We start from the raw sequence: 19,647 nt of genomic DNA, 5'->3' as shown, positions 1-19,647 counted from the left end.
AGTAACTGGAACAACAATGAGTGGTAACCTTACCATAGCGGTGGCATCGATCCAAGTGTCCAACGTGTCGCAGGCGACGCGCAGGTCCGACTCGTTGAACTCGTAGTACTTGGCCCAGCCCAGCGGCACGTAGCGCAGCCGCTCCTGGACGATACCTGGGTATATACTTTATTAGTTGACATTTAATAATTGACAGAACGATTATATAGTCAAATTTTTCGGAATAAAAACTATGTAAGTAATAATGGTAAGCCCTTTTGGCATGATGGCACCAACACTGTTTAAAAGAGTTTTTTTTTCGGTATTACTACTTGAAATGTCAGTGGTTTGTAGCTTTTGCGAAATGACTATTTAAAATTTGACGTGAAAAAGTGACTGTGAAGAAGAAGTGCGTCTTATTTACATTTTGAATATGTTCCAAATATGAACTAAAAATAATGAATCATACAGTAAATAAAATTGATTAATGAAAGTGGTATTAAATTATTACGTCAATGGACATATAACTTCTATCCTATTTAAAGATAACAAAGGATTTTACCGTGGAACCAAGCGAGCAGGAAGTACAGCCTGGCGCGCTCAGACGGAGGCTTCATCATGCGCGCCGCCGGCACCTGAGGATAATCATTTGGATTTCCTCACATTCATGACAGAACTACACTGACAGACATGATTTTCCTTGTGTTGATACAAAGGTCACAAACTAAGTAAACTATGCTGACTCGCCACAATCATGGCTAATAGTGTACATTTGGCACAAGAAGTGTAGAACTCAAAATAGTAGTAATTAAAAATAAAATATAAGTAATCGCAGAAACGCTTATCCTGCTTTGAGTTTGTTTAAAATACCAATGTACATTGTGTTGAATACTTCATTTGGTGTTATATATGCAGTGAGCACCGCCAAAGAGAATTGACGTCAGGTAGACGGATGATCGTAACATTACAGCGGAATATTCGAAAGGATTATATTTTGCTCGAAACCCACAATGAGGCTTTGGGCTGATAATTTAATACGTGAGGATACGATACGACAAGGAGGGAGAGAAAGAAAGAGAGAGAGACTGACTGTAGCGAAGGTCCGCAGCAGATTGGCGCGGATGCCGGGAGGAGGCTCGAACACTAACACGCGGCCCGCGCGGAGAAGGTTCACCGGCAGCTTGGGGCTGATCTCCGTGGTGAGGAAGAGGCGGAAGTTGGGGTGCGGCTGCAGCGAGTGCAGCTTCTTCTCCAGCTGCACCAGCCACACGGGCGCTAGGTGCACGTTCTTCAGCATCACCCAGCTGGAAATTCACACAAGTCACATTAGAATATCTGACCTACTCTTCCATTTAACTCCCAAAATACGAATTAAAAAATTCAATTTCTTAACACAAGAATAAAATTCGGGAACGCAGACAAATTTTAAGTTCGGGAACACAGCGTATCTGCGTTGCTTTAAAATAGCTCAGCTTTTCTCGATTTTAAGTCATATAGTAATGTTTTTAACAGCGAAATTTATTTGAATAATTAGAATCGAAAGTAATGTGATGAACCAACCGTCCAGATTTGCAAGCAGAGTTGATGGCTCGCTCGGCCTGGTTGAATCCTTCGGCGGATCCGATGGCGATGCTCGACAGCGGCTTGTTCAGGTCTGTAGCCATGTCGTCCACTCGACCTACAGAACATTTTTACTATTAGTGCATTATATTTTTAGCTCTAAATCATAGACTTTGTATCCTTTACGTGGTGGGCTACGATTAAGAATTGCAACACACGAAGTCTTGTGGGTAGTTTTAACAATAAAATTTGTAATCCTAACTAGTATTATCAATTCGAAAGTAGTAGTTTGTTTGTTATCACTTCAAGCACTATCTACTCAACCGATCTTCTTTTTGGATCCATGTAGTTTGAAGTATGGAGAAGGACATAGGGTACTTTTCATCCCGGAAAAATAACTGTTCCCTTGGGAAATTTACGCGAGTGAAGCCGCGAGCAAGACCTAGAAAATAAATAAAAATCGGCAGGGAAACATAGCGACTCACCGCTGGCGTCGTATCCAGGCACGGAGCACAGCAGCGCCGGTGTGGTGGCATTTAGTTGGTGTTCCGTGATGGAGGTGAGGTCCAACTCCGTCTCGGCTTTGGACATGAAGGTGGGGCCCAGCACGGCCGACACCAGCTGCGTGGCGGCGGCGATCACGCGGTCAGGACGGAACGCCTGTCAGGATATATTGTTGTAGAAATACTATAGAAACTTGTGGGCGTTTAATTAGTCTATCGCTGGTTGATTTTAATTAATAATATCTCTATCTATATCTTTCCTTTTATTATTTTTAATTTATGTACTTATTTTACACTCTACCGGTATGAAGATGATACATAGGTTGAAAACGATTATATATTTTAGTCAATTTAGCATTTTTTCTGAAGTGCTCAGTCCAGTAAATCGTTAAGAAATCTAAGTAAAAACGGTTATCATAACGATCATCGTTGCTATAGCAACTGTTTACGTGCTTGTAGACTGATGAGGAAAGTGGACCGAAACAAAAGTATAGGAGGAAAACGTATAGGAAAAAAAAAGTACAGTTTGAGGATCAGACCAAATGGGAAAGTACATATGAGTGATCGTTTCGGAGGTCGGTAGTGTACGAGCAGAGAGTGGAGCAGCGGCACCTGTATGAGCAGCAAGCGGTACATGGCAGCGGTGGGCGGCTGCGGCGGCGCGGCGGCGTCGCAGTCCCACAGCGTGGGCACGCACTGCTCCGGCGCCGCCTGCGCCAGCCACGCCGCCAGCTCCGGCAGCTCCGTGGCTTTCTGCAGCAGCCGTCGGAACGCCGGCACTCTGCAACGACATACTATTATATTAACCACACAATGATAACATCGATAGGGTAGTAGCCGTCGAGTCAAATCAAATACTTTTTTGCTTGTCTCGAAAACAAAATTATATTCGGCTTGTGTGACTGTGGGGGACGAAGTGACGTTACAAATTTTGAAGACAAAAAGAGTTTCAATTATACTTTGTATAATGTTATTATAAATAAAACTGTGACATTTGATATCGTATATAAATGTATTTATACATTTTATTTTATATGCAAGCATCTATCCTATATATAGTCTATACAGTCGACCGACCTATTCATTTGGTTCCTGCAGTAGAACGCCTCAATCTAAGAGTTTTTACCATATTTAAAAATGAGTGAGTATACCTAGTGGCCAGCCTGGCGGCGGCGTCGTGTTGGTGCGGCGTGAGCTGGTCGGCGGGCTGCGCGGCGGCCACGTAGCCGTCCTTGCCGGCGAGGAACACCGCGAACGAGCGGTCGAGGTTGTCCTCCGCGCCCACGCCCTTCAGCTGGATGCGGCACAGCAGCAGCGCGAACGTCAGCCGGTCCGTGTGCAGCATGCCGCGGGCCACGCGCTCGTACACCGCCTGACGATATTGTTTTATTATTTACTAGCTGCGCCCCGGGGCTTCTCTCCCGTGGGAATTTCGCGATAAAAAGTACCCAATGTGTTATTCCAGGTTATGTTCTACCCGTGTACCAAATTTCATAACAATCGGTCCAGTAGATTTTGGGGGTAACAAACATACATCCTCACAAACGTTCGCATTTACAATATTAGTAGGATTGGAAGTGTCTTGTCTTCGACAGGCGCAAAAATATGGCCGCCGGCGCCGGTGACAGGTTTATTCAAGAGTAATAAATAAGAGTGCCTCTGTCACCAGCTCCGGTACAAGTGTCGAAGGGTTAAAGAATTTGCTGGATAATTAGACGTGTATTAATTTTTTTTTGTATAATTTCTGTTGACATATGCTTAGTGTTCGTCAAAGGGTAGGTACAAACAGAAATAATAGCGTTAATGCCAGCATTTTATCATATATTTGAATATATGATAAAATGCTGGCATTAACTATACTTATTTTTTACGCTTCTATTGATAGAAACGTAAAAAAATAAGTATAGTTATTTTATCTAAACCGCGAAGACTGTCGCAAGACTTCAGACAAAAGATTTTTCCAATATGTTCCATCTATTCTATGCAAAAATAAATATATGGAGTTCATATGTTCAGCTGTATTAGATGACAAAATCAACTATGTACTATAATCTTACCGTAAACAACTCTTCAGTGATAGTCTTCAACCTAGCGGTGTAATCCGTGACGCCGTTCAGCAGCGGGCACACCAGCACCGAGCTGAATATGTCCAGGAACATCTTGAGGGAGTACTGGTACAGGAAGTGCACTTGGTTCAACGATTCCATCGTGAAGTAGATACTGCTGCAGGCCTGCATTTTTATTGTAAATTAATGATATAAAAGATGTAGCAGTTTTATACATTCCAATATAAAAAAGATGAATAATCATTTTTTTAAAGAGAATTATTGTTAATCAGGCGCAGGGGGGAAATCCAGATTTTCCCAATATGTCGCATGTTTTTAATTCTTTATACTTACTTGTGACAGCGGCAAGTATTGCTGGCTGACGGTTTCAATCTCCGCTATAACTTTGTCAGTTTCTTCAACCTAAAACAATTCAAAATTTTTAAAGTTCACATGGGACACAAAAATAAATATATAGAGGTATATAGTACATGAATTACATCACAGATACAGAAATGTATTATTTAATTTTATTTCAAAAATGTATAATTTATTTATTTCTCGAGGTATAGGCACTTTAAGTCATTGGTACCGGCTGTAATTGGGTGGTGGATCACGGCTCATACTCCTTATCTAAAGAAAGGTCACTGGCCAGGCAGTGTGGAGATAAAAATGGCTGATCGTAATGATCACAGTTATTGCAGCATTAAGAGATTAAACGTGATTACCTTTTGTCCAATATCGTCAGCCTCTTTCTTGAGGGTCTCCAGCGTGGCGATCACGGAGTCGTCGTCCAGGATCTTGCCCTTCGCGTCGTTGAGCGCTTGCAGCAGAGACTTCTCCAGCTGACGCAGGCGCAGGTGGAATTCACCTGGAATATTTAGTATTGCACAATTTTAAATCACAATGTAGAAATATATTTCAAAAGATACGAAAGATATATTAGAAATACACGGGAAGAATAGAGATAGAGTGTTAAAATCTTTTGTCCCTTATTGTGTGTTCGGTTCCAATTTGCGGCTCTACAACTTTTACACAGCATTATTATTTGCCTAACACATTTGGCTTGCAACTTGTATATGGAAAACTTTTTTGGCCAGCTCGGCGTCTTTGCAAGTAAGGGTAGATGCAAGATAAGATGGTTATCTCACCTTGCAGCTTGAGCAAATCTGAGCGTTTGGTGTCGATGTCGGGCCTCTCCGCTTTGAGCACGCGATGCAGACACTGCGACTGCAGCGACGACCGCGTAACGGTGAAGTTGACGAATGTCACGCGCGAACACATGTCTGGGGGGAACTCCACTGTCGGGTCCCTGGGGATGGTATGTTCTTACTCAAAATATGGTCAAAATTATAAAAATACAATATATAGATACAATATTCTATATCTTTTACGTCATCCACAGAGACGTTGCTAAATTCGAAAATCACGTCTAGTTGTAAAATTAGTTTTTTTTTCTTACAAGTCTTACGTAAACAGTCTTACCATGACTTTTTGTGATTTTCTTCATAGTCGTATTCCTCATGGCTGAGGGTCGTGTAATGAACACACATAACAACTTTCTTGGCATTATTAATGGAGTGGTTTGTCATTGCCTTCTCCATTTCACACACAAGTTAATAATCAACCAGTGTGCAGGTTTCCTCACGATGTTTTCCTTCACCGGAAGTAAGTGGTGGACGATGAAAACTACTATACATAAGTCAGATTGGTATACAAACTCATGACACGATTAGGATTCGAACCTGGGACCTTTCGATCCACAGGTTTTTAACCATTACACCACCACCGCTTTGTGATTTTACAGCAATATAATTAAGACTTGGAATGATTTTCGTGGTTTACTTTAGAATGTAGATTTGAACTAATATTTTATTTCAACAAAATTCAACAATAACTACCGTGATGACCGTTTACATGTTAGGACTCAAACAAATAAGTACACTGTCTGTATTTATCACTGTGTTATGAATAAGAAAGTTAAGTGGTCGAAATAAAGATTTTATTATTATTTTATTTACTGGTTGTCGCTGTAAGCTGAGGAAGCTTCGCGGTAGCGTATGTTGGACGTTGGGTGAAAGCGTGACAGACAGAAGAGTTTCGCATGTACAATATAAGTTGTATCGGACCTGGTGCTGAGGAAGATGACAAAGGAGGGGCTGAGGTCGATGTCCTGGTCGCCGAGCGTGATGAGCACGCGGCCGCCCGTGCGCCGCAGCTCGCGGTTCAGCACCGGGTTCAGGATCGGGTCGTAGTTCTCCACGTCCTAGACACATATTGTAATTTTATTTATTTTCACTACCGCGGGACATTAATGAAATTTACAAAAGTTTCACAAAACCATGACATTGACTACAGAATCAAGGTACATTTACATTGTGCAAGACATTAGAAAATACTTATATATACGAAATGGTATATTGAGTAAATAAGTTTGAAGTTAATATTAACTCTTTTACGATGTGGTGAGGTCTGACTTTGTGTTGCAGCGACATCAATATAGAATGTACTATATAAGATAATTTCAATGTTGTTTTTGAAATAAATTTTTGTTTCTATATATACGTAGGAGTTGCAGCTACTTTACTTGATACGTAATTGAATATTATGTCAATTTGAAACTGTTTCGCTGTGATTTAATTCTATGCAAATGAATTCTATAAAATTATATAAAATCAACGATACTGACCTGGACTAGCAACGGGTTGCCGAACCGCAGCGCCGACTCCAAGTTCTTCCTGAAGGAGTCGTCCAGGAAGGAGGTCTTGGTGATCTTGCGCTCCTTGAACTCGCGCATGATGAACTCCGTGGCCTGGCCCGACGGGTCTATGATCAGCGGGTAGCGGTTGAAGCGCTAAAGAAACAGTTAAAGTTTTAAGTTTATTTCCATTCTACTCCTAAGACCTAAGAAGTAAATGCACCGGTGGGCCTCCGAATATTGGTCTTACTTGTGCGCTTTCAGTCAACATTTAGTTTACATTTATTTAAGTTTACATTTAGTGACTACGACCGGAACACAAGCTATCGTCATAGTACATATAACTGTGAACGCAAAATAAAGCAGCCGATCCTGGCGTATCAGGTCATGTTTATCACAATAATACGTTGTCATCCACACATATAGTTGAAGTACTCAATTGGTTGAAGATATCTACGTCAAATTGAGTTGCTAGTTTCCACCAGAACAAACACATCATTAGCAAATTTTTAAAACAAAAGCAGTTCCTGGGTTCGACGCTCTATAGCTGAATTCAGATCCATATTAGTGCGCTCAGATGAGAGAGAGAGAGAGCTATAATGATAATTACCCGTAGCATGATAGCGTTTTCCACACACAGTTCGTCGGTGGGCAGAGCGTTGGCTTGCCAGCGCAGCCGCTCGTCCGGGTTGCTGAGGTACTCCGTGCGCGCGATGTCCGCGCGGAACTTTATGTTGGCGGCCGCCAGGTGGGCGGTCCACGTCGAGAACAGGTTTTGACGGTACTAAAATATTAACATTAAATATGCAGACATTTTTGAGTGATTTTGAGCTGCAAATCATTCACTTAGCCCTAACTAAAGAAGAATAAAGAATGTCGCCCACTATTAGATACTGACGTCGTAGCTGAAAATGAGGGAGAAACTAGACCGCCGAATTCTAAGAACTCTTACTTTTGGCAGCTTTATATTCGATATCTATGATTTTTTTTTAAAGAATGCCTAAATATACTTGAATGTCGCAGTGGTTGGCACTGCTCAGCATAAAACTACACAATATACTCACATGCTGGTCGAAGTACCCTCCATAGGCGATGAAAGCGGCGGACAGTAGTACGTCCCCTACTATGGTGCTCATCTGAGAGCGGAAAGTCTCGGAGCTGGACTCCCAGCGCTCGCGCTCGATCACCAAGCTCTTCAGCAGGGCTATGGAGCGGTCCACCTGGGTACCAAACAAATTGTAATATATTGAATAGTATAATTTTATAGCGTTTGCATAACATATCTAGTGCCCGGGCTGTACTGGCAGATATAAATTATTTATTCTATTCTCGTGTGATATGAAAAAGTCAGGGCGCCGATTGTCACGCAATTGTAGTTCTTTCGCTCATCATCGATGTAAATATAACAAGGAAATGAACTTTGATTGCATGAGAATCGGGTCCCTGAATCTAAAAAGTCAAGTAAATGTTTAAAAAATAAATAATCATCACCTTAGCCTGCACATTCTCTAAATCAGTCTTGATAGCCTGTGCCTGGCTGATGAGCTGGGCATACTCCTCCTTATAGGAGGCGATAGACTTCTCCAACTGCGCGATGAGTTCGCGCACCTCGTCGCCCGCCTTCACGTTGTGTTGCGCCTGGTCTTCCAGCGCTTGCAGTTCGTTGCGCAGCGGCTCCACGCGTTTCAGCATGTCCGCATATTCGATCTAGAAGTTTACGCGGCAATCATAATTAGCGACTAATAATAGTAATACTCGATTACCTTTGTGACATGGTCTGCACTGCTGTGCACCAAATATCGAGAAACGTATAAAAATCAATTATTCACATCAACAGGGTTCACATGATAGAATTTATGAAAATAACAGTTAAAAGCGTCATCTCTGCCTTATTACTGTAAATAAAGAAGGACAGGTAATGGCGAAGATGTAATTTGTTTCACACTTATTTAAATATTTACATAACATGAACTATGAACTCACCTGTGCGATAGCCCATTTGACCATAGGACCACAAGCCATACTGGCTCGGTTTACTTTCTCGAAATTGTAATCAGGGTTGCTCAGGTATCGAGTCTTCATTTTCTCTCGCACATCGTCACTAGCAAAATATAAGTGATTAATAACAGCCCTATTTCTACAACATACGTATACTAACGTGCTTTTCGTGCAATGCCAATGATCCCAGATTAAATTTTGAATATAACCTCTCCGTGAAAATACTTCATTGTGACATGCAGAATCCCAGTAATCCCTAGCTTAGTTTTAGCAATTGGACGTCACTTACCACACAACAAAAAATAAAAAACAAACAGTTCATCCAATGCCTCTCACTGTTCGATAGAAAGACACATTAGATAGCAAAAATAAAATCAACAAAAAATAATAAGGAACAAAATAACACAAAGCTTATTGTTTGAATATTGATGGAGACTTTGTAATATTTGACGAATGTTATTTATTGGCAAATACATTCATGCGTCCGTCATGAAAATAAATGAGAGAGTAGACTTAGTCATTTTACCAAATGTGTAAAGTCTCGTTTTTGAATTCCCAAATTAAACGGAATAAATATTCATGACTATGACTTGTATAGTCTACAATGAAATAACGAAAATATAATTACTTAAAACACCCGACGTAAAGTAAAAATAAGTGTTAATTGTAGTGTCGTTTCAGTATTATATTGGCGGCAAATTTAAAGTCATACATCAACTACATAAATTAATAAGCCATCACCATAATGCCAATTCCCAAAGTTAGAACGTGCAAAGAAAATTGAACATCGAGCAGTAAGCATGCTTCAAGCGTATCAGGCCTCTGATGCAATGATCAAACGCCATGCGCTTTCACCAAAAGAGAGGGACAAGGGGGAATCGGGGCAGGGGCGTGGGGTGAATCGCTCACGTTATGTCCTCAGTGGAGAAGTTGGAGACGATGCTGTTGATGAAGTTCTCCCGCATGATGACGGCTCGAATGGCCTTCCAATCGGTTGCGTTCTCCCCAAGTAGCAGGCAGATGGACTCCAGTGCGACCTTCACGATGGCCGGCGGATTGCCCATAGACCGCACCTCCACTAGGTGTTGCTTCTTTATCGACTTGACCGCTGTTTATTTTAAGGTCCGGTCGCGGAGGGCGGCGTCCGACACCAGCACGAAGCGTGAGCGAGAGAGTACAAAGGAGAGAAACAAAAAAGGCGTTTAGCGTCGTGTCTCATGCGGCTAGCATTATTGTACGATTAACATTGGATCAGATCACTGTAACGGGACGGACCGAGACGTGTGTCGCTATGTTACGCTTTTCTCTCTAACATTTCCCAATGATTGAATCAATTGCTACAAAGTATAGATGTGAGATCCGAAATCTAAACTAATAGAAGTACCTCAAGAATAGAAGAAAAGCGAAGCAAAGCTAAGGACACAATGATCTACGGCCCATAGTTCATATTGGAATTGCCGATAGAAACACGGTTAATCTTACGACAAAGGTTAAAACGGTTGTTAATGTTCACGACGATGCTTAGTATGTTAGTCACGAGTTCTATTAGTCTTACAAAGATGCCATTTTACAATATACATACAGTGATCACAGCTTGTTTTATAATATTAATAACAACAGTCACATGATGCAAGCGAGCTTATGTTTTATTTACATGTTTTTCTTCACAAAGTTCTTTTCTATTTTTATTCTAATAGTCCAAAATGTGACTATTTTTTAATATTAAACGTACAATCCATAGCAGAAAAACGAAATAACTAAAACGTAACGTAATACATTTCAATAAAAAGCATTCAATGCAACAGTTTACAATACAATATGTTTTTGCCAATAAATACAATACTTATTGCTATCTAAAATGTAGAACTATCTAAAACAGTTTATAGTCTTAAAATAATATTTAATAACGAAGTACTATAAATCAGACTTAGACGGTAAGATAGCAAGTTGCGATATTGTTGTTTACTTTTTATCTTTAAATTTGACAGAATAAAAATGAAATTAAACAATATTATTGCTAGCTCTAAGAATTCAAGGCAACATACTATCCATTACAAAAAGTAAACAAAACTAACGTGATGTTCTCAGTCTCGAAGTTAACTATAGTGGATATGAAGTTGTCCTTCATGACGACGGAGCGGATGCCCTTCCAAGTGTCCCCCTTCTCGCCCAGCAGCGTGCAGATGGACTCCAACGCCATCTTGACCACGGAGGGCGGGTTGGCCATCGACCTCACTTCTACCAGCTGCTGTTTCTTGATCGACCGCACGGCTGTATATCTCCATTTTTAATACTATGTTATATCTCTATATGAATTCCGTAAGTCAGAAGCCAGACGTGTCATATTCATTTGTTCTTTGGGTAAGTTTACAGGTATTGCATTATTATATGTATCAAATTTGATTATATTATTGTTTTACCATAGTTGCTAAAACAATAATATAATATAGTTGGTTAAGCCTGTAATAACACGCTGCAATATGTTTGGCTAATATACTTTTATGTTTAATAATATGAGTATCATCAGGCTTGTTTCATGTTTCTAGGTTTTATCTACTTATGTGTAGTTTTGGTGTAATCAATTAGTTAATATATTAGTAATCAGTTACATATATAGCTAAATACGAAACGGAATCTAAGGTATGCATAAAATCTATGTCAATAACAGAACATAAGAGGTTTTCGTGCAACATTACAAAAATATAAACGACACAAACATGAATAATACTTAATAATAAAATATTCTATTGACCAAATTCATCAAATATTTTGCAGTTTTGATTTATATTATCATAATTTGTTCATTCAAAACAATATTTTATGTAGGCATCTTTTTGTGACATCGAGTAAAACTAACTACTGACGTTAAGCAAATCGTCTGTGAATATTTGGGGTAACAAATTTACATGCTATGACACGATCTATGACATATTGAAACTACTAAATGCGCGTTCGACGAAGGCATAGTTCACCCGTCGTCAACTTGTATAACTACTATGGGTATGAAAATGAAAACCAAACCGTTTTGCGCCTCGATGACAGCGGGCTCCACCTGAGCCAAATCAGCCATAACATCCCTGCGTTTGGCCTCGATTTCTTTCGTTTGTTTTTCCAAAGCCACCTAAATTAAAAACAAATACGTTTTAAAAAGTGACCATTAATAAGAAAAAGACTTATCGAAGAAACAGTGCGAAACCTGAATCTCTTGGCTTTCCACTTTCTTCTTCTCTGCCTCCTGCTGGTCTTTCACCATTTGACGTAGTTTAGCATTGGCCGCTTCGTTCTTAGCTTGTAGTTCCTAGAATCATAATCAAATGTTAAATCAATGCGTTGAATGACATTTTCCTTTATATTAGCAACACTCCATATATTTTGTTACATATCATTTTATATATAATTTATTCAGCTGCTCTTCAAGACGTGCCATTTATCTGCTCTGTTGGAAGAAGTATTTGATCTGTAATAAGTAGTTTACCTGAGACTTGACAGCGAGGCTCTTCTGCATCTCCTCGACCTGCTCCACGGTCTCCGCGATCTTGCCGAGCCCCACGTTCAGGTGCAGCTGCTGCTCCTCCAGGTCCGCGCGCTTCTCCGCGTACAACTTCACCATTTGCTGGATGAAGTCCAGGTAGTGCCTGTTAAGAAAAAAGAGATGGTAAAATAAGCCATGAATCATTTACTGAAATCTTAAGTATTTTGTGTTAATATGTAATTCTAAATCTCCTGACAAAACCACCGAACGCTAATCAATTTGAGTTAGCAAAATGATGATGGGTGATGACTAATACATAATAACACTTACTAACAAACATTATTGTGACAACCAATGTGAATCTTACATGAAAAAGCAAGGAATAAATAAATAATTAAATCATCAAGTTCTATGGAAAAAGTAATCATTAGCCTATAAATGAAATATGATAGCAGGGTAAAAATTGGGGCATAGTGTAAACCCAAGAAAAGCATGATATGCGTGCCAATGGCCTGACAACTAGATATATTGACGACCGTGCGAAGTGGAGACAAAAATGAAGGAAAATGGTGCCTAAGTTCCAACGCTCAACGGCTGTCGTCAGCGCTGTCATGTTTATGTATGCATGTATGAGCTAAATGGAAAATATGACTAGATCTATATCTTTCTCTGTCTACGCACCTGGGAGTGATAGCCATGGTGCGGTTGGCGCGCTTAGCCCGTCGAGCATTAGCGCGGTGCAGCGTCTGGTGCACGTACACGCACGCGTTCACCACGGCCTCGCGGTGCGCCGGACGTGCAGGCACTTCACCGCAAGCTGCTGGGAATAGTTCTGGAGGCACGTAGTCCGCGCATTCTAGGTCCATGCGACTTGTGAACTCTTTGCCCACCTAGGGAAAACAATATGTTACCACAGTTTAATGAGATTCATATAGACGTTCGACGATCTTGCTAAATGATTTGTCACGTGTAATTTTTCTCTTATGAAATAATAGTTTACCTGGAAAAGAGCCCCATCACTCCAATCGCCAAACCAATTAAGCACACAACGATTGAACAACGCGGGAGAAGTCGCCGCGCGGTCCTTCAGACCCTCAGATGAAGGGTTCATGGTGAACACCACGTGAAGGTTTCGCATCACTTGGCCAGTGAACCTGATGAAAGGTGCAAAAATACAATAAACCATGTAAGCTTTTATAGCTAAACCGCTAGGCCGATTTTGATGAAAGTTTAAACAGAATAGTTAATAAACTGAGGTCACATATAGGCTACGGGACACGGGCGTAGCTGCGGGCCAAAGCTTGTAATAAATAATTACAAGTCATCGCTACGAAATAGCAATTGATAAATACATCTGTGGGTGTCATTGTGTATCATATGATATTTCGTACAATTAGTAGCTGAACTTACCATTTATAAAGTTCGTCGTTGGAATCCAGCATCAGACCTTCCCTTTGAGCTCCCTCTTTGCATTGAGTCATGAGAGCGGCAAATTCGTCACCCTCGAATAATCCGGGCACCTACAATGACGAAAAATATACATGAGCGACAGTCAAGTCAAAAACGTTGCAAATACATTAAATCATGTGTGTATTAAATCAGGTAGCTTGTCATCGATCATTCATAGAAATTATAATCAGATTCCAGTCATAGATCTCATTACAAAAATTGTGAATCACAATATCTGAATTAACTACAATACCGATCATGATTTCTTCTATTTCATAATTATACCAGCCAGCAACGTCATATTGCTATTCTAAATTCCGATTGCTCTTCCTTTTTTTTTTCAAAAATAGAACAGAGATGTCAGAGACCTCTCCATTAGCAAGCAGAGTGTTCATGCGCTCGAGGAAGCCGCTGTCCAACACGTTGGACTCGTCGAGTATGAAGGCCACCTTCTCGTCGCGACAGCCGGCGCGCCGCAGCACCGAGCGTAGGTCTTCGTCGAAGTCCGCGCCCGTGTATTTGTTGTGCACCTAAAAATATGTCGCGACTAATTAAGACAATCTTTCTTTGAAGTCGGTCAAATATATAAATCACAAATGTTGTCGACAGTGTAGACATTGACAAAAGAAGGACGTAGGAATAATTCATCCTGGAAAATGTACCGTTCCCGTGAGAAATTCACGCGGGCGAGGCAAAAAGTACTTTTAAATAATCATTTAAGATAAGATGAATTTAAATACAAGATTTTAAACTCGAAAAGACCAAACGTATGGAAAAAGAATTGTAAAGGCATAACTACTGAATAAACATGCAAGGATAATGATCAATTAATTCCTAGTCAAAACCGGAATATTAAAAAATTAAATAAAATTATAGATGCAAACCTTTATCTGGAAGATGCTCAAGCCGTTCATCCAGGCCACGAAGCGGCTGAGAGTGGTCTTGCCGGCGCCTGATACTCCGATCAGCAGCAGGTGGCCTTGTGGCTGACGGAAGATTCTGTCGATACGCAATACGTGGTCTAGAACCTCGTCGAATAGAACTAGAGGCACATCCAGCTCTTCTTCGTAGAACACCTGCCAAACAGATTTTTAACTTTCATTATAGTAACAGAAAATTATCGACCTGTTTTGAAGCACTCTGATTTTCTATCTAACTCATAAGTAATTAAAAGTAAACCAACATTTGCCGGCTTGTATACTATTACTATTTGAATTCACCTTGAGTCGAGCTTTCACGTATTCACGTAGTTGGTCTCTTTGGACAGGAATATAATCCTTGCTTAACCAGTTGCTGTAGAGGATTGGTCGACCTAGCGCTTGTTCTCTATTGATACCTGAAAGTATAACACACATATGAATTCCAATGTACAAGAAGAAAATGATTTAATGTAAGTTATAATGTATGATAAGTTTTAATGTAGATATGTCGAATCGTAGCAAATTCTGATGCAGATTAAGGTTGAGTAAGGTTTTTCCATGCGTTAAACTACGCTCACATACAAACTACAAACTTAGTATGTTGATTCGCGACCGCATTCGTCTTAGATATACTTAGCAATCAGAATAACTCGAAAAATATGAGCAACAAAAGTATCTTTAGTTTTTATGGTACCTAGATTATTGATCTTACTCGTATGTGTAATTTAATTTCCGTACCTAAAAGCCCATTCATATTTTTCACAAATAATGATTTACAGAAGCTTACCAGGGAAGAACATCATAGCAACATTGTCGATATTCTCATCGGTCCACTGTCTCTCGGAGTCCTCTACTAATCTGTCCTGGAATAGACGCAGGGCTTCATGTGCCCATAGACGGACCAGGCCCTCTACAGATAGATTGTCCAGTGGCCTGTAAAGTGAATTTCTGATGTAGTTTTTGAATTAAATTAATACTAAACTAACAAATTTACCGATAATTTTTTTTTGATATACATATGTATATGAAAAACGTACATAACACATAGGCAGATATGTGTGTTTATGACTTGATATCAGAGGTTATTAAGAGTACAAAACCGAGGGAAATTATTATAGTTTTCAATGTCGATATATTGTAAATTGTCGCAATGGCATGTTACACGCACCACGGATTAGAGCTGGATTATAGTCTCGCACGATACGCCAGGATCGGGCGAGTACGAAAGAACGCAAAACTAGGAGTAGGTTAACAATGCTGCAGATATCAAAATAAATAAATAAATGTTTGAACTTGCACTCACCGTATGGCCTCGCAGATTCCTCGCACCCATCTGGTCATCTCCCTAGGAGAGTACACGTAGTGCGGCTGCATGTCCTGTGTGAACCGTTCCTGGGATGCGAGGTACAGCTTCACCATCGCCTGCGTCAGCGGCTCAGCGTAGCCGCGGAGGGCGGGCTGCATACGCAGCATGGCGCGGGTGAAGGTACCATAGATCTGTTGAAACATCATCACTCAATATAACGTCCAATAAGGAAGGTACGTACGTAAAGTACTAAGGTGGTGGAGTGGTAAGGTATTTATGGATGTATAAGAAGTGTGCGTATATCCTAAATGGGTATACTCTGTCAATTTTGGTACTTGAAAATCATGATACATGATAATTGTACAAATAAAGTACAATAAAAAATCTATAAATTTCCTCATTGCAAATTAAATATAATAAAGTCTCGTAAAATACTATGTAATGTGAAAAAAGATAATGTTTTTGAAATGTATGTTTCAACAAGAAAATCAATGCAGCGTTTTGGTTACAGACACATAAACAAGAAGACCATCTTTGACCCTTGGTTGTAAAACAACTAAATATGAATACAGCTTATGTAACACACATGCAAAAATCTGTGAATAAATAAATAAATTTTGGAAATTTCAGTATTATGACTTTTTCTATGATGCCTAAGCTACTGTAGTTACCTGTTCCAACGATGTCTCTCCGGGGTAGTCGACGTAGATGACTGGCACGTGCCGCAGCAGTCGGTGAGACAGCGGCTTCCGCCCGGGGTCTGTGGGCGGATTACACGCGCCCACGAACTGGATGCGCTCCAGGTGTACCCACGAGTGATCTGGTGTGACGTACAAAAATTGAATTCTCAGATAGTGATAAGTCTTTATCCGTTGCGGGTTCGACAGAACACAGTTACGAAACTCTGCCACGTTTTGTTGTATGGTGGGCTTGTTAACGGAGTTGAGTTTAAATTGTGACAGGTTGCTAGCCTATCGCCTATGAGACCAATTCGGAAACGGTTCCCAAGGTTGACTTTTATAATATACGCTTGAGTAGAAAAGCTGGCGCATTCTGTTTTTCTTTGGCTTCCAGACAAGCATGGTGAGGTGAAATGTTTGAATCACACCAAGTTTTATTTATTTTTGTATACATTATGATTGATGTAAGAACAAGAGAATAAGTTAAAATATAAAAAGCAAATTGTAATAGAAATAATAAATGTACAATACGTACCACTGGCCCTATAGAATCCTTTGTGTTCAAGAAGTTGCCTCAAGAAGGAAATGACGCGTTGCGTGCCGTACTGGTCCATGTCCGGTAAGTTGATCTCGTCGCAGAATAGCACTAACCATTTGCCCAGCTACAAAAAATATAAATTAATTTATATTGTACTTGTTTTATTCCATGCCCAGTCAAAAATTGTACTTGTGTTATGTAATGGTCACAATAGGAACATATATCTATAGGAGAAAATAAAAAATATATATACATACTTGTACAGGGGCCAGCACAACGCCATTGGGCGTCTTCCTATACTCGCAGTAGTGGTCGAAGGTCTTCAACAGGAGCTCAGGAGTGGTGGCCGACGAGAAGTTCAGCCCCACCACCTCCATGTCCGGCAGCGCTCGGAGGGCGGAGAATAGGGTCATGGTCTTGCCTGAACCGGGCGGGCCGCACAGTACTGTGGGGAAAAAAATATATTTGAAGATTTTCTTCCCGCGAGTTCACAATACTAGAAAATATTAATAATAAATACTTATTTACTCCACCAAAAAATGATTCCCGTTGTGAACCATTTAAATCAATAAAAAATAAAATAAATTTAGTTTTTATTTATCTAAAATAAAAGGTTATCCGAAAAAGGTTTGCAATAAAAAAGATGAATATTAGATTTCAGTTTTAAACAGTTACGAAATCTTACATGTATTTTTGTTTGTAATAAATTTATTGCACGAAAATATGTACATTCAAAATTAATACAAGAAAGATACATTTATATATTTATTTTTATTCACAATTATATGAAAATAATAATAACGTTGATAAGTTTTACGTTTCGTAAAAAAAAAATACTTTGCCAAACCAAAATATCTCATACCTAGCGGTTTGTGTTCCGCTAGCCACGTGTATAGCAGCGCCTCATGGCGCACGGTGTCCAGAGTTGGAACTACCACATCAGGGGCGGCCACTTTGTGGGTCTCCACCTCGATCTGAGGTACCTTGGCCGACCACGGAACCCAATCGCCGGTTATTGATACCTGAAAACAAATATTATACCCTTTTTTCGTCATATTTCGTGGATCAATGCAAGAAATGTGTAGAAATATATAGTACCTTTTTTGGAACACTTGAAACATTACTTTTGAGAACTGCACATGACATGGGTAACCAAAATAAAAATGAATACATTTTCAAAGGCAAAGGGAAAACACTTTCCAAAAACTTTACGTTTTTTTTTTGGAAAGTAATTTACGTTGGTAAATATATTTGCCTAATTTCTCGAGACTTCTACTTCGAGTCGAGATAATTATAAATAAGTAAATTACCTCGAAATCGATGATATGCTGATTTGCTCCGCAGTTAGGCAGCGGCATGGTACTGGCAGATCTAATGAAATCGCCCAGCTCGTTACGATCCTGAAAGACGCACAATCGTTAAATAAAGTGCTGTAAATGTTAAAGCGTTTTATTTATTTGTTCAAATTTTATTTACTAATACAAAGAGCAGGATTGATGCTAAAAGTATGTCAAAATAAACAGATCAGAAAATTACCTTAAGTTTGGCGTCCCCAGCGAAGGACCACAGCAGAGAGTAGACCAGCCACTTAGGCACGTAGGCCTCCAGCTGATCGCTCGTGATGGGGAAGTCGGGGTGCTGCCGGTTGTAGGCCAGGATGTTCCTGCGAGAGGGTTGGTTGGTTTCTTTTCATGAGAAACAATAGCTCAGCACTAAGTATTAGTCTCTCATCATGTCTCTAGACATTGAGGGCCAAACATTTTATTCAAATGTTTCTATTTGTCAGAAGTTTTACTTTTGAGTTCCTATCTATTTACGATGTTAAAAGTTCAATAAATGAGTAATAAATGTATAGTTTATTTGAAATTTATTACACTTACATAATATATAAATATGTCCTTCGACTCACAATGATAAAATGCGTTGTGAGTGTAATTGGCCAACAGACGTGAGTAAATAAGTACTTTCAACTGAATATTTTAGAAAAGATACCTGACGCCGCGGTTCAGCATGGAATGCAGAGAAGACAACGCTCTGTGTCTCGTGAAGTCCATGATGTGATCGAGCGATACAGCGCGCTCGAGACATTTCACTACCAGTCCGTCGCCGAAGAACAGAGGCTGAAGGATCGCAGCCACGTCGCGTTGAGTCTAGGAAAAAGACAATGTATTAGCATAGTGATTAATATATTTAGGCATGTTAACAATATGACAAAACATTGACATTCAACATATTAAACTGTATTTACATTCATGACAGACATGCACAACATTGTATTTCGACTCGTTTACATAAGGGTTAAGTCGCCATCTTGTACATTATGTCAGCTATTCATTATCTGTAAATAATTCTCTAAACTTAAGCGGATTTAAATACGCAATGTTCATGCATTTGTGTCGATATATGTTTAAGTTCGGGGATAGTGTATAGTCTATATTAAAACGATGAGCCGGTTAGACTTGAATCCACCAAACAAGAGAGTGATAATTGTTAAAAACT

At 39.9% G+C, this 19,647-nt stretch overlaps 1 protein-coding gene across 6 annotated transcripts in view; it reads right to left on the bottom strand.

Annotated features, from left to right (window-relative positions):
* Dhc64C (Dynein heavy chain 64C) overlaps positions 1-19,647 on the bottom strand; it is a 50,700-nt gene that overhangs the window by 5,495 nt on the left and 25,558 nt on the right. For 5 of the 6 annotated variants that reach the window (XM_053756077.2, XM_053756080.2, XM_053756082.1 and 2 more), the window contains 36 exons: positions 19,141-19,298; positions 18,685-18,811; positions 18,459-18,548; positions 18,011-18,170; positions 17,406-17,593; positions 17,146-17,272; positions 16,602-16,750; positions 15,928-16,121; positions 15,412-15,557; positions 14,925-15,040; positions 14,589-14,780; positions 14,073-14,234; positions 13,666-13,775; positions 13,256-13,409; positions 12,937-13,145; positions 12,259-12,418; positions 11,980-12,081; positions 11,805-11,904; positions 9,693-9,891; positions 8,769-8,886; positions 8,277-8,492; positions 7,850-8,005; positions 7,396-7,569; positions 6,777-6,941; positions 6,217-6,353; positions 5,239-5,399; positions 4,816-4,958; positions 4,442-4,510; positions 4,100-4,273; positions 3,194-3,414; positions 2,655-2,823; positions 2,025-2,199; positions 1,540-1,657; positions 1,070-1,283; positions 542-614; positions 34-155 (listed from right to left, as the gene is read on the bottom strand). In XM_053756077.2, the coding sequence (XP_053612052.1) occupies positions 34-155; positions 542-614; positions 1,070-1,283; positions 1,540-1,657; positions 2,025-2,199; positions 2,655-2,823; positions 3,194-3,414; positions 4,100-4,273; positions 4,442-4,510; positions 4,816-4,958; positions 5,239-5,399; positions 6,217-6,353; positions 6,777-6,941; positions 7,396-7,569; positions 7,850-8,005; positions 8,277-8,492; positions 8,769-8,886; positions 9,693-9,891; positions 11,805-11,904; positions 11,980-12,081; positions 12,259-12,418; positions 12,937-13,145; positions 13,256-13,409; positions 13,666-13,775; positions 14,073-14,234; positions 14,589-14,780; positions 14,925-15,040; positions 15,412-15,557; positions 15,928-16,121; positions 16,602-16,750; positions 17,146-17,272; positions 17,406-17,593; positions 18,011-18,170; positions 18,459-18,548; positions 18,685-18,811; positions 19,141-19,298 (5,448 nt within the window). Of the gene's footprint in view, positions 1-33; positions 156-541; positions 615-1,069; positions 1,284-1,539; positions 1,658-2,024; positions 2,200-2,654; positions 2,824-3,193; positions 3,415-4,099; positions 4,274-4,441; positions 4,511-4,815; positions 4,959-5,238; positions 5,400-6,216; positions 6,354-6,776; positions 6,942-7,395; positions 7,570-7,849; positions 8,006-8,276; positions 8,493-8,768; positions 8,887-9,692; positions 9,892-10,858; positions 11,055-11,804; positions 11,905-11,979; positions 12,082-12,258; positions 12,419-12,936; positions 13,146-13,255; positions 13,410-13,665; positions 13,776-14,072; positions 14,235-14,588; positions 14,781-14,924; positions 15,041-15,411; positions 15,558-15,927; positions 16,122-16,601; positions 16,751-17,145; positions 17,273-17,405; positions 17,594-18,010; positions 18,171-18,458; positions 18,549-18,684; positions 18,812-19,140; positions 19,299-19,647 lie in introns of all 6 variants that reach the window. The other variant, XM_053756079.2, reaches the window with a different exon arrangement.

Source organism: Plodia interpunctella, chromosome 15 (assembly GCF_027563975.2).
Source record: "Plodia interpunctella isolate USDA-ARS_2022_Savannah chromosome 15, ilPloInte3.2, whole genome shotgun sequence".
NCBI lineage: Eukaryota > Metazoa > Arthropoda > Insecta > Lepidoptera > Pyralidae > Plodia > Plodia interpunctella.
The sequence above is the reverse complement of the archived record's forward strand: the minus strand, read 5'-3'. Positions and strand labels throughout refer to the sequence as shown.